Source organism: Notolabrus celidotus, chromosome 24, assembly GCF_009762535.1.
Source record: "Notolabrus celidotus isolate fNotCel1 chromosome 24, fNotCel1.pri, whole genome shotgun sequence".
Lineage (NCBI taxonomy): Eukaryota > Metazoa > Chordata > Actinopteri > Labriformes > Labridae > Notolabrus > Notolabrus celidotus.
In genome coordinates this window covers 7,713,585-7,728,888 of record NC_048295.1, presented here as the reverse complement: position 1 = coordinate 7,728,888, position 15,304 = coordinate 7,713,585, and the positions used below count along the sequence as shown (strand labels likewise).

The following is a 15,304-nucleotide window of genomic DNA, read 5'->3' as shown; positions in this document are numbered from 1 at the left end:
GGCTCTGAGAGCACTAATTCAAAAAAGTGCGGGATCCCTGACTCCACATCTCCTGGATGGGACATTAAGTCGCAGATCTCATCAGCTCAGGTAAAGAGGACACGGACGGGAACACTCACCTGCTTGTGCCAGAATAAACTCCTGGTATCGGACTCCGATGTTGTTCCTGGCGGTGCAGTTGTAGCGGCCAAAGTCCCTGTCGGACATGGGAGTCACCTGAAGGAGAGGGGACGAGTGGAGCTGAATTTGAGCCCTGAACGAGTGAAACTGTTAGAACAGCTGTGGCTTTGTACTCACCTCCAGCACAGACTTGCCCTCCACGCTGTGGACCCGCGTGTTGGCCGGGCCGTTCGCAGAGATGGTGAAGCGCTCTCTCCTCCACAGCATGGTGGCAGGAGGATTGGACATGACGTCGCAGCTGATGTTCACCGGGTTCCCCTCCCACGAGTAGAAGATGGTGTGGTTGGTGAGGAACTTTGGGATATCTGTCCAAAACACAGACATTCATTTACCAGGTGATTCAGCTTTTTCTGCACTGAAACAAGAGCTTCATTAATTGGAGAGTAACCGCTTGTGTGTTTGAAGTTTGTGTCAGCCAATTAGGTTCAAAGGTGAAGCTGAGCTGGATGATCAAAGACATAAAAAATGACTTTCTGAGGCTTAACTCACAGATTCCTCAAAGGGAGAAGAAAGAGCATTTCATTAGCGCGGCGTCAGAAAGAAACCTTTAATTGAAGCCGCGTCATGCTGGTGAAGGGAAAGAGATCTCCATTATGATCATCTCCAGAAGAATAAACATAAAGGATGCAAACAGCATTGGCGAATAAAGACGGGCAGTAACGGACGATCACGGCGTGCAGATTTCTTTTGGCCCCAGTCAGCCCAGCTCAGCCGGAGAGAGGCATTATGGTTGTTTTATGCTCGCTTGCAGGATTCCATTAAAGAGATTGATGCCTGGCTCTCTGTCACAGCCGAGGACGCGTTATCCCCCCGCAGCCTGCAGTGACTTAGTAAATGAGTTCATTAGCTCGGTGCCACACTCACACTCCTCGCAGCCTGCGCCTCTGTGCAGAGTGGGAGTCGACGCTCACAGTGACTTGTCAGCAAAACAAGTTTACAGTGAAATGACAGAAACTTTGCCTCCTGGTCTTAAAGTGGGTGCATGCGTGTGAGCTTTGTTTTCTCCACATGAAGAAACCTGAAAAGTCTTCATATGTGTTTGAAGAGAGAGTTGCTTCCACCTGACAGAGACACACGAGTCATTCTCCCCTCGGGTCTCTCTGGATGTGTTCCTCTGCCATCTCGCTTTGTTGTTAATGGGGAAAATGCCTCTGCAGACAAAAAAAATTATCATTCACGGGTCCTATTTAAATGCTTTCATAATGAACCTCATCATTCCAAGGCCAAAATGGAGATCTTTGCTTCAGAGCTCATTAGGCAAGGGGTAGCCCGCCCCGTATAAGCCCAAACACCCAGCACTGAAGGATGGGTGCACTCGTCAGGGAGCAGGGGAGCTGGAATATAAAGGCCATGCATGGAATCCTCACACTAATTAACCCTTCTTAAAGCCGTGTGTGCTGTAAAATGTTTATTGTATTATAATGATCTGGAAGGAAGAGTGAAATAAAGTATCAGAAGTGAGCTGAACTTTTGAACTTGTGTAGAGGCTGCAGGGGTTCACATGCTTCCTGCTGAGCTGCTGATTTGAAGGCTTGAATATGTTTCATTTGCACATAACAGACCTGATGGCACTAATAGACACGCAGAGCGGGGAGGAGGAGTGGGCGGGGTAATTCGAGGTTAAGAGGGAGCAGGAGGTGATGTCTTAGTCACTCCGCTCACTGACAAGTAGACACAGCGACATGGCGAGCTCCAGCTCTCCTTCTGTTGCAAAGTTAAAAACGATGACATCATAAATTCTGTGTTAGAGAGACAGGAAGAGAGCGGGTGGAGACATGCAGGAGAGAATAGAGGACTCGAGCTGCGACGAGGTCTGTAGCCTCTGTAACATGGGACTTGATTCAACCGTGTATCCGTGTGTGCAGGTGCTGTTAGTCTGCATCACACTCATCATCTGCTATATCTTTTAAAGTCTAGTGGAGCTGAAAGGGGCTTTGTGTTTATTTGCATATGAGTGAAGTGAGATCTGATCACAAGTGGTCACTGGAGACACATTTGGAGACGCATGTTGACCACCAGGTATGAGCAGGGCCTCTGGTTCACCTCTGCAGTAACAGATGTGTTGAAGCTCAGCACTAAAAGGCTTCAGGTTCCATCAGGGACGTCATGTTTGTTAAACGTACATCATTTTAATAAAGTCCACACAGGTGTTTCCATTAAACCTCCTTGATTAGACCTCCGTTCAGGGCAGAGTGTGCGGTCTAATTATGAGGGAAGTGGAAACAGCTGTGTGAGCGTGCCCGACCTTTATGAACCGATAAACAATACTCACACTCGATGTCCAGGAACATGCTCTTCTGATGGCCTCCGATCCTGCTCTGCGCCTCGCAGTCGAATCGACCCAGGTCTGCCAGCCGCACGCCGCTGATGGTCAACACGGACTTCCCGTGGCGACCGCGGACTTCGAATCGCCCGTCCTGACTCTGCAGACACACGCAGAAATGATCGAAGAGCTGTTACTATGAAATCACAGCAACAGATCCATACGCTGGAGAAATTAGGAGCTATTATATCATCAAAATATCTGTTATAAATCAATCCAGAGAAGGTCAGAAATTCTTTTTGAGATGCTTATTTGTGGAAAATATCCAGTCACACACAATTGCCATTTACAAGCCTATAATTTTTAGCCAGCTCCTGCCCTTAATTAGAGGTCTGGTGTGTGAAATCATGGGCCAAAACAACCCAAACACAATTATTCAGAGCAGGAAACCATACAGACCTCAGCGGGAGACAGATTATAGATCTTGCTGCTTGTGATTATGTACAACTGAAGGAATCATTGGTCAACAGATGGAGAGGAAGGATGCAACAAAAAGCAAAAGTTTCCCAAGAGAGTGGAAAGAAAGAAAGTTCCTCGTCCAACTTTGTAATTGAGACTGAACGACAACCCCTTGATCCGCTGTGACCCTCCCCCTCCCAGACAGCCGTCACTTGTCGAGCAGGAGTCAGGGTTAACGCAATAAACAGTCGATTTATTACAAGGTCATTACATCTGTATGAAGACAGATGGTATCAATTTGAAGCAACAGGTCAATTACTGCAGACGAGGCTATCATTCCAGTAATCGACGCTCGCCCGTAATGAGAAAAAACACCCGAGGAGCATCTCTGCTGCAGACTGTTACCTCAGAGATAACCTTTGTGACCCTAAAGAAGCTGCTTTCAGAGGGGCTGCGTCTGAGGGACTGAGGGACTGAGGGACTGAGGGACTGAGGGACTGAGGGACTGAAGGAGGGTTTTGTTGTTTTTTTTTTATAAGGAGGAGTCCTGAAGGTCAGACACTTTGATGAGACCATTTTAAAAAAATACTCTTATATAGTTTTAGAGGTTTGTGAAATCATTTATGACAGGAGTACAAAAAACTATCCTGATGCCTCACCTCCTCCTCCTCACCTAACATTACAGACTGTTACTCATGCAATCACAAACACATGATAAGTGAATGGAGGGAGGGGAAGGAAGTAAAAAGAAAGATAGAGAGGTGGAAGGAAATCAAAAAGAAAGAGGAATAGATTAAATGAGAGAAACGAAGATACAAAAAAAGAAATAAAGACAGAAAGAAAAAAGAAGGAAGTAGGAAGTAAGTAAGAGAGTAAGACATGGGATAGAAAGACAGAAAAAATGAGAGATAGATAGAACAAAAGAAGGACAAAAAGAAAGACAAAAGGAAGGAAAAAAGGACGAAGAAGACGATGAAATTGACAGGAAAAGCTTTTGTCATTTTCTGCACTATTGTATAAAATGAGTTCCTTTTATTTGTTTCATCGAAGCTGGATTAAATCCAGATACTTGAAGATAAAGAAGTGCTAAAACCTGCAGTTCCTTGAGTGTCCACTAGAGGCAGGCTCCAGAGGCCAATGAACCCCCATTAGAGCTCATGTTAACAGTTTGGTTTAATGTCTTATTTCTATTTTAAACTGTACTCGGATTAATCTTTTAAAACACATCTGTGTGGTTATGAAGCAAACATTACAACAAGAAGAATTATTAAATAATCAGAAGACAATAACCACTCTAAAGAAGTAAACAGAGAGAATTTAAACAAACACACACACACACACATATATATATAAATGCATGATGAAGAAGTTGACATTTTCTCAGAGCCAGGCAGCAGCATGAACGGGAAGCAGATTTATTTGAGTTCATCTTATTATTCATAGACTCTGAGGAGTGCTGTGGGGTCTTTTCCGTATAAGTACCCATCAAACAGCACATGGCATACATTATGTCAGCAATCTATCCCTGCCTTTGAGAGCCTTTGTGAACGCAGAGACACGGCTATCAAATGTCACAGCCACAGATCATGATAGCACTATCGCCGCTAATAACACTGAAACAGACAATCTGAGACACTCATGAACGTGGTGTAGAGATCCTATTACAGGGCAGAGCGCTGACTCGGACGTGTTTTATGAACGCCATCACAAAGTTAAAGTGTAGATTTGTTCCTGCTCTGACTGTGTCTGACTTTTTGACTGTCACACTCTCTTATTGTCGCCTGCTAATTAAACAAACAGCTTCAACAGAGGATTCTGTAGCTGCAGGGCTCAGAGTTAATGTGGGATGCACTCAAATTAGAGCTGTGAGTGTCTTCCCAATAAAGGAATTACGACTAAAAGAGCCGATTGAACAAAGGGAAACCCCTGGATGCTGTAGGAGGGTTTTTTTCCACTGTTGTAATCAGCAAGATTCTGGTTTGTGTGTTTCTGCCTCATCATCTCTAAAGTTTCATGGTGAGCCAGCGCATTTCCAGACTGTTGTAGTTTACGTCTTTTTATGCATCCAGCTTCAGTGTGTCCTGGATTTACTCACTCATAAACACAAAGTATAACATGGTATGCATGCAGCGTTGCTTCATGTCTCCTGCTGCAGAACATGGATATTGAACGCCGCCTCTCTGACTAATCAGTTAACAGGTTTCTCTTTGTGTAAACGTCTCCGTCATACCCTTGATCTCTGGATAAGGTCTCAGTATCACAGAACAGTGGAAAGGGTTTAATCACATTGCACATCCTCTGTCACGAAACAAGCCTGAAAATCTAGTGATGCCATTTTGCTAATCTGTGATCCTTGTGATGAATGAATGTTGTATTCTCAATGACACGCTATAGTAATCGTAAACAGACAACATCCTTTAAGGGATCAGATGTCCCTGGATCTCCTCCGTCAATATCCTACATGTGACGGATCCATGAATACGACACCATGGGGTTATTAGCTAAAAAGACGCGAGAATGGATCTGCATTTGTGTGATATGCATTCCTGACATGCATATTTATATTTGGCAGACATGTGTGCACATCCTGCACTCCTCCTCCAAAGATCCTGCTGTAAATCAATGCACATCCAGCCCCTTTAATGCCCTCCTGTCACCTCCTACCGCTTATACTCATTATGAGTCTAAGCCTCATAAGCCTCGGCCGTGAGGAGCCCTCTTCTGAATCACGCTCTCTTTATGTTGTCACTCGTAGACTGCTTCAGCATTATCCTGTCTAGAATTGCTTATCGCAATGCCTATCGTTCGCAACGCCATCAACCAATGAGGTGAGGCGGCTTTAAGAGGCTCGTTCTGCTCTCTTTGTGGCTCTGCTGCACGCTGCAGGCTGCAGGCTGAGGTCAGTGGGATTTTGTGTGTTGAATGGGAATGCCAAGGAAGGGGAGGATGCAAGGTGGCAGAGGAGAAGAAGAAGAGAGGAAGTCTTCCAAGAGGAGAAGTCAGGAAATTACTCACTAACACCTCCCCCACTCCTTCTTTCCAAGTGACAGGGTCTGTCTACAGACGAACTCAGGCCCCTAAAGCACAGCCTGTTTGATATGCAGCTCAGCCCAACGACAAGGCAAGCGGCCAGATGTGAACACAGCAGAGAGTGCACGTTTCTGCAGCCGCATCCTCACTCACACATGTACTGTAAACAGGTGAGCGGCAGCCAAACATGACGGCGGGGACATTACAGAGATTAAAAAAGCAAAGAAATGTGGAAGTTGATGCAATCAAGGAAGTGTAGGAGTTGAAAGCAGAGCAGAAATATGAAATCCCATCCCTATCTGATCTAAACAACCTCAAAAGTCAAATACACACACGTTTATATGAAGCCCAATCTGAAATATGATCTCTTAAACGGTATTATGGAGCCACTGTGTACGTTATTTCAGTTCAGATGAGGGAGAGTTTCCACATATTAAAAAATGTCAGCTGTAAATGTCAGCCAAACACACTATAGTCCAACTGTTTCAGCGTGGGGACAGAATATATGGTGTTCATATTTGCACCACTTTAATAATCCACCACTGTACCACTGTCACACTCCTGACAACAACGAAATGACATTTAATAACTGCTTTCTGCTTCAAGGAAATAGAGGCCAAACGAGGGGCTTCACACAGGAAGCAGCAGCAGCAGCAGCAGCAACATCCCGGGCTAAACATGACTTATCTATTTGTGCAGACAGGTTGCTGCTTTGTCGCCGAGATATCAACAAGAAAAAAGTAAACAATCATTGGAAATTGGTGTGAAAACTTGTGGGTGGATATTTCTTCTGATAAGAGCTCACAAATACACTTCAGTTTACGTCCATGGAGCTGAACACAAGGTTAAAGCCTCAGGAAATGTAGCGTTGGAAAAGTTACAATACACATATGATATCAAAGTTTTGAGTCATTCCAAGTGTCTGCAAACAAATGGAAGAAAATACAGATTCATAGCTTGAAGAAAACATTCTAAAAGAACTACTTTGTGAGCATTTCTACGACCGTGTGGGAGTAGTTAGTCAAAGTTAACAATTAGCTTACACATGTCCTGTTTGCTGAGTTGTCTGAAATGCAATGCTACATTAAAGGAATGTAGTGTAAGCCAGATTACATCATTTTGGAGCAATGATGCACAACATCAAAAACACAGACCTCACACACACGCTTTAATCTAAACTTAATAAAGAAAGTTCCAGAAACTTCAGTGATAATGCTTCTTCTTCTTCTTCTTCCTCTCTGTTATGTAGATTAACCATAAATTAGAGAATTGTTGAATAAGGTTTGGGGGGCTTTAAAGACTTTCTGACCACACAGAGTAAGCCCGTCTTTTGAACAGCTTTCCAGGCAGAAGCGTGGACTTCTAATGTCTTTGATTTTGGGTGTTTTTGCATGAATAGCACCGAGGCTACAGCGCTAACCTTGCTCTCGGCAAAACAATAGCAGAGGAGTGAAACTAAACCCCTGCCTCTGTTCATAATTAAATTCCAGGAGCTGCATCCCATTACGTTCTCTCACTGAGGGGTCAATGTGTCAGTGGGTAAAGAATGAGAAGAATGGAAGCAACATTATGCAGCGAGTAAAACGAAACCCTTTCAAGCTTAATGCCTCCCAACAAGAGGGAGTGAGGAGTGGATATGCAGATTGGAGAGCAAATTGAGAGAGGAACATCCTGCCTTAAACCCAAATGACTGCGACCATCCATCATTCCCGGAGTCGCACGAGCCGTGTTTGTCTTTGCGTGTGTTTAGGTGTGTTGGTTCGCACGACGCATTTCCATAATTGCATTTGCTGCGGGACGAGAAGCACTTACTCTCATTTTCGGCTGTGATTTATCAACCCGAGCGATTCGAGCCAATGCACACATTCATTTATCTTGGCGGTGACCTTTTTCCTGAGCATATGAGCGGCTGCCATCTTTGTTTTTTTTCTCCTTCTTCTTACAGACTGCGTGCCAGCCTCTCATACCACGGAGGCTGTGATAGAAGTGTGCCTGTGATTTTGACATTGATGGCAGCTCCTTGAAGACTAATTACTTTTCATCTGCAGCTCATTCGGTTGCAGGTTTGTGAAGCTGCTCTGATGGAGGAAGAGAAAAAGGGATGCTGAGTGAAAGGAAAAACAGGGTTGTGTCTTTTTAACTGTTTTTCAGGTGCATGGACTGAAAGAACAGACATCTGACCTGAAACTAATCAAAATACACGTGTGTTATTTTCCCCTGAGCTCATTATCTCAGAAACAGATTTAAACACTCTCCATAAAAAGAAACACAGACCAAAGAGACTGTGCATGTGTTCTGAGAGGCCAGCTTTGAAATAATATGATTCTTTGTAAGCGTACGAAAAATAATCTCCTGCAAAGAAAGGCTCATTCATCATTTGTTGAATGTAAATATCATCAGCATCTGCCTTCAAACAGGCCCGAAGCTGCACCGCCTGCACTAAACCGGGCTTATTGCTACATTTCACGTATGGCAGATGGGACAGATTATGTCTGCTTGTGTTTTTACGAGGACATACACCAGTAATGATCTCATAATGTCAGCTATTTCCTTTACTACCACCCAGAATAATCACAAATAGTCAATATTTGCTCTGAATACATTTAAACACTGAGGTTGAGACGGTCTTTAACTTGAAAAATGACTAAATAATCTGGTGCTGTGGATTAATAGTGTTAAAAAGAACTTTAAAGCTCCAGTGGAATGACTTCATGGTCTCCAGCGAGTTGAGGAAACCTTTGTTTTATTAAAAGCTCATCAGTTAAAACTCACTGACAACCCGTCTGGAAACAGGGTCGTAATTCAAAGCCAACATTTGGCAAATACAAGCTTTTTACTGCAGAGTAATGGCACTTATGTCATATTCAGAGACATAATTCAAACTATGCAAAACCACTTTGATTGCATTATGTAGATGGCATCAGGGATCCATCAAATATAGTTTATGTAGCTGCCGATATACAGAGGGAGGGAGGACAAAATAATGTGAACCCTGCGATAAATACAAACGTCTCTGGTTCTGATCTGAATCCCTGAGCTGGACTTTTAGTTCATGCTAACACGCAGCTACTTCATACCAACTTGAATCTCTTCATGGAGCTTGAAGAGTCAGTTTGAGGCTTTGTTTAGGCACATATTGAACACAGGTGAAATCAGCTCCTCAGTTTCCTCAATGTGGACAAACTTACATCAGCTCACACTGTGACGTCTTCATCACAACCAGTGCTGCAGTGTCCCTCTGACCTAAAGTACCTCCACTCCTTACAGGTGCTAAAACACCCAGCCAAGATAAATCTCTACAAAGCTTAGTGCAAACACAAGGAGTCCAGAGGACAGCAGAGAGGAGGTGTTAATCAAAATTTAAAACATCCCGAGTTCCAGAAACTCAAGTGTAATACATGTACGGGATGAACGCTTAACTTGCATGACATAGAAAAAAAGCTGAGTCCCAGTTTAAGGGCGTATCTAAAGACTGAAGATGTCACAGCGGAGGGCTGAAGGCAGTCCCATTTCTGAGGCTCATTCAAACATATTCTGATTCATTAGGTGCCAATCAAAGAAGAGGAGGAATGTCTGATGGGAGATTTCTCACTTAGTCTTTGGGTTAATATGTTTCATTACTCCAAAAATTCAAAGTAAGAACAACTTAATGACAGATGCATCCTGTGCCAGGGGGTCACAGGTTCATGCAGCTCTGTTTTGGTGGTAATTCTCATGCTTGTGTTACACCGATGGGTTTAAGACAAGCATCAAATATTTGGATATGTACTTATAACCTCTACATTTCTTTGTTCAATGCACTGTTCGTGCATTTGGTCTGCAAAGCTGGTGATTTTTTCCTTCCCATGTTTGTCCCATATATGTGTTTTAATTAATGTCTCTTGTGCACACACTTACAGCTTCAGCCACTCCTGTAAGTACACACACACACACACACACACACACACACACACACACACACACACACACACACACACACACACACACACACACACACACACACAGCCAGATGGACTTTCTGGCACTCTCTACCTTGTCTCCGTCCACGAAGGTCTGCCCGTCGCTGGCTCTCCTCCAGGAGATGTCGGGTAGAGGCTCGCCATCAGCCACGCAGGAGATCATGGCGGCGCTGCCCTCCACGGCTGTCACGTTCTTCAGCTGGGTGATGTGGGGCTGGACTGGAGGCACAGAGGACGAGAGGGGGGAGAAAGAAAAAGAATTACATAAGTGCACAAAGAAGAAAAGATTGAGAGAAAGAGGGGGGACGGTCTGAGGGAGGAGGGAGACTGTCAACTCATAAGGGAGGGGAGATGAAGGCTATTCCACGGGGTTTAAATACAGAGCTGAAGCATGACTTTGGTGCTGACAGTCCTGCAAAGATCATTTGACACAGCAGTCATTTTCCAGACTTTTTTTAGTAGATTCCTCGGCGCAGATGAAACACAAACTGTCTTTGCTAAAGTTTGAAGCACAAACACATCAAAACTCCTCCTCACTGAGCATCCACCTTTTTGTTTGAAATAAATATAGATTTTTGTCTGCCTCTCCAGCGCGCCGTGAAGCGCTTTTGACGCCGAGCGAGCACCTCGATAACAGCTGCAAAGCTCTCCGTTTGAGCAAGGGGGGTGGGGGGGCTGCTCCTCCTCACTCGCCTCTTTCTGATAAGCAAAACCCTGAAACGCCAAGCATGTCGAGGGCACCGAGCATGTCACATGAATCATGGATTGCTTCTCTCTGTCCCGCACACACTGCACTCCAGTCCTTAGCGGGGTGCTTGCAAAGTAGCACAGCAGAAAATCCGAAAGGAAAAGGGAAGTGAATGGAAAAATAGTGACTACTGTACAGGAGGCTTTTAACACCACCCGGGGGGGATTTGAGGAGCGTTTGGCAATTTCACATGGCTTCCAGCTCCGGGTGAAGAAGCTATCTGGAAGGGATTTTGGGGGCTTGCCAAACACTGAGGTCACACTAACATACAAACAGGCGCCAAAACAGAAATGTGACCTGCAAGGAGGACCTCAGAGGATTGATGAAAGTTTGAAATATAAAGAGATTACTTAACACTTCTAAAAACCTGGAATAGTTTGCTCGTATATGGCACTGGTTTGGCTCAGTAAGTGCGCCCCATGTAAAGAGTCTTAAGTTATCAAACATGTGATTTCTTAATGTAACTCCCAATTTTCTCTCCTGGTTTCCTGCTCTATCCACTGTCCTATCTTCTCTGAATAAAGCCTAAATATAACTTTACAGTTTTGCCACAGTGTCATCAGGCTGCGTTGAAATGTGCCCGACTCTTTTCTGCATATTCATTTGATCAGATGGGTCGTTCTGCTGTTGAGAATGAATCTTAGTTGTTACAAGGTTTTCAATCCAGTAATTATAACACACACTTCAAATCTATTACAGCTGAATGTAATCACTCCTCCCTTTGTCACATCAGTTTTTAAGATCCCTCATTGACGGAGGTTTCTCTTGATGTAGAGAAGAAAAGATTCAAAGCCTCGTCTTGAGGGTCAGTGAGCGTTTTTTTCTTTTTGCACAGACAAAACCTGAAGCAGCTCTTTAGATGATTGTCCGTACCATTTAAAGCTCAAAACACACACATGTTGACATTTTCTTCATTCATAAAAACATAAATACTCAAAGATCACAGACTGTGAGCACAACTGAGACCGGTCTGAGCCGGTTCTCTCCAGCATCACCTTATCTGAGCCGTTGTGCTCCAGATGCCCTTCATCATGCAAATATTAAATGGGATATGTCTCATTTATCAAGCGTGCTGCAAAAACCACTCTGCAGGGAACATTATTAATAAAGCATTATCTCAAACATTTCAACTCCAAATGTGAAAAAGAAACGCAGAGGCGTTTGTGCAGAAAGATAAAAATCCAGGATTCATTTGACCTTCTGCTTTTTTGGAGTCTTTTTTTACAAAGTTGAGTTTATTGGTTTCAGTTTTGTAAATTCAAATGAGCTCCTCTAAGTTTGTCTTTAGCTCACTTTAATTAAAAACAAAGCTTTTTTTCCCCCCACTCTGCAGTCTGTTAATAACTATAATTACACTTCATTATATTAATGATAGGTGTTGTAATGATTAGAATTGTAAATGTTGCATTTAGCTACTTCACAGTCGGTCCTGACAGTCGCTGCACTAAAAAAACAGGCTCAATCTTGCCCTCTTGCTGTGAGTAAGCCATTAATGGTGTCAGCGTTCAAGCAGAAAGTGACAGAATGACAAATCTGATGAAGGTTTCTGAGGATTAAAAAATACTCTGATGCAGTTTAGGTCCGGTTTAGCCCGTGAAAGACAAAAAAGAGGAATTTCAAAGATTTCTTTGACTATTAATGTTGAAAAAGGGGAAAAAAAACCACACACTGCTTTTTCTGTTTCAAAACACCACACCTATTCCCCCTATAGCGCTATTTGACAGTACAGAAAGCTCTTATCCCACCCACTGACAGGTATCAGACAACAGAATATGATGCTGACTGTATCTGATAACAATGTGTGTATTTGTTGTTTCAGCCGTTCGCACCCACAAAGTAAATGTCAGCACAGATTCTCTCCTGTCACGCTTGATGCCTCGTAAAACTCTGCAAAGTTTGGAAGGTTTAACACAAAAATCCACAGCCTGGTGCGTTTTTATTATATATATCATGGCTCTGTGGGTTTTTTTTTTGGGAGATGAAATTTGTTTTCGCTGTCTTATCTCATTCTGCTTACATTTCCCACCACGAGAAGTGAATTGGGTATTGTATGTCAACAAAAATAAGAAAAGAATAACTAAAAACGAGAACAGTGAAATGATGTGTTCAGCCAACTTGTTTGAATTATGAAAAACCCATTAGGGAGACGCTGTATTTCACACGGAGCTGACAACAAATCAAGGAAATATGCAAGTTGAAGCCGACTGCAGAGGACTTAGAGGCTTCCTCTGTGATACATTTCTCCCTTCTGCTGAAAAATGGAGAATTTAAGAAGAGGCTCGCTGCTCTTTTACCAAAATTTGACATTTAGTGTTGACGCTTCAGGCAGCTGAAAGCTTATCTGCTCTCTAACTGTTGGCTTTTGTCTACATTTAGGCCGTCGACTCCACACACCAATCATTCAACACCAAAAAACAAGCAGAAAACTACAACAGATATTTTTCAACTGTTAAAGATTCATTATTCTCACTGAGGGATGCATTTGAGCATTAGAAGAGAGCACTACTTTCACATGGACAGATTAGGACAGACTGTTTTGTCCACAGGGGGCGCCAGAATCAACACAAACCAGAAGTCCCTCACAGGAGCTTTAAGTTCAGATTTAAAGCAGAGTAAATTCTCATTATGATCATGTGGAGGAGGTTCAGCTAACTCTCTTATTGACACCACGTCCATCAGTGTGTTAGCTTGCTCATACTTACTAATAAGCTCATCACAGTTCTGCTGCGGCTGACTGGAGGTCATTTGTTTCACACGTACTCGCTCGCAGGGTGAGGGATCATAATTAATCCTCGGGGAAGCACGTCTGCACCAAACTTCACGTCATTTAATAAAACCGTTTTGGAGATTTGGACCATCGTGGTAAACAGAGCAACCAAGCATCCTTTAAGCCACGCTGCTAGCGAGATTAATAACTGAACTGAGAAATGTTATCAGTTTAAATGCTGAATGTTTTCCTCTGTTGGGAAATGACCTGGAGCCTTAAAAGCAAGACAATTTAACATAATCCCTGCAGACTAATAATAGCCAGAGGGAATAACATGTCTGGTATTAACAGCTTGAGGTCTGCCGCGGTGTCTCTGCACAGCAGCCAGACGGCTAACTGTGGTGCTGCTGAGCTCACAGATGTTTAAGTGTTAAAGCGCAGAGAGGTGAAACAGGAATCAGAGGCCTTTAAGCAATTAGCTACCACAGAAACCAGTTTGAGGCAACACATGGTCAGAGGTCTAGATGCAGAAAAAACGATTTGTGGGAGAGAACATCGAACAGATGCTGCTGCAGCGCTTTAACAGCTCATTAGCCTTTGACAGCTTCAGGAAGCGTTTTGTTTTCTCCTCTTGATCACACCTTCTTTTGACACGTGTCATGTCCTTTGGTTTTAGGGGTGATGGCTTCTGCTCATTTAACCAGCAACAATCATGAACTGTGATTGTATGCATTAGAGAAAAATACATCTGCTGCTGAAGCTGTAATGATTGTGTTGATTGTGGCGCCCCATGTGGACAAACAGTACCTCTTATATCTTAAGGATTTTGTCCTGTGCATCAGACAAAAACAACCCTTCCTGATTTCTTGAACTCTGGATGTTTGCTGCAGAGAGGGAATTCAAAGTTTGCATACACATTCTTTGTGATATACAAACTCAAGCTGGTGAAAACATGCCTGACATAAAATAAAGCCCTGAGAACAAATATAAAATGCACATCATCTTCCTCAGCTGAAATGTCTTGTTCTCCTCTCGCCTGTGCTGTCAAAGCCAATAAAACTAACTTACAACAGCGTCCCCTCTCCTCACGGTGAACTCCTCCCTCCCTCTTAACTTCTTCATTTAAATGTGCATTTTGAAGAACAAGCGCTTCTCGCATCTTGAAAGGATGTTGATGACTCGAGCACAAATCTCCATACATTTTCATGAGCCCAATCCCCGCTATCAGAGCGATCTGAGAGGAAATAGCCAGCAGGTTTATGAAAATATAAATTGAAATTTTTTATTAGGGGTGCGGTAAATGAAATATGAAGCAATAAATGATATATTTCCTTTCAGGAGTATATCATATTGATGCAGCTGATATTGTGGAAGGCTGAGGGCCATGTTTAGACGTTTGTGCTGCTGGACAAAAACATTTCATGAAATAGAATTTGTGAAGCTTCTTAGAATGAGTCTTTGTAGATCAATAAAAAACACTTCACCGACTCACGGTCAGTGCTGTTACACTTACAAGCTTCAGTGGAGCTCAGACTGATAGATAATGTAGGAGGAAAACAAACTTTTTAAATGACAGGAGGCTTTTCAGGTTAACATAGATGAAAGGGTCATTCCACACAAAGCAGGAAGAGTGGTTTTTCATGCATTAACATCCTTACCGAACACTTTGAGGAAGAGCTCCCTCTCCTGTGACCCTGCCTTGTTGGTGGCCCTGCAGGTGTAGGTCCCGCCGTCTCCCTGTCGGATGTTGCGGATGGTAAACATGCTCCGCCCGCCGTCCAGCCTGGTGTAAAAGTACTTCTCCGTCGGCTCCACCTGCTGCCCTTTCCTGCACAAACAAACAAACAGCAGATGAGGGAAAAGCTTGCACCTGACACTGACCTTAACAAAATCCACACTGGCACTTCTTTGATGCTACACGTGTACAACCAAACACTTTGGATGTCAGCTGATCCCAT

General features: G+C 43.4%; 1 protein-coding gene across 1 annotated transcript in view; it reads right to left on the bottom strand.

The window, feature by feature from the left end:
• Window positions 1–15,304, bottom strand: part of LOC117808422 (neural cell adhesion molecule 2-like) — a 359,969-nt gene that overhangs the window by 30,026 nt on the left and 314,639 nt on the right. Inside the window, exons 17-21 of the mRNA XM_034678166.1 lie at window positions 15,005–15,174; window positions 9,965–10,110; window positions 2,453–2,603; window positions 298–485; window positions 120–216 (exon numbers count right to left, since the gene is read on the bottom strand). Coding sequence (XP_034534057.1) covers window positions 120–216; window positions 298–485; window positions 2,453–2,603; window positions 9,965–10,110; window positions 15,005–15,174 — 752 coding nt within the window. The remainder of the gene's footprint in view (window positions 1–119; window positions 217–297; window positions 486–2,452; window positions 2,604–9,964; window positions 10,111–15,004; window positions 15,175–15,304) is intronic.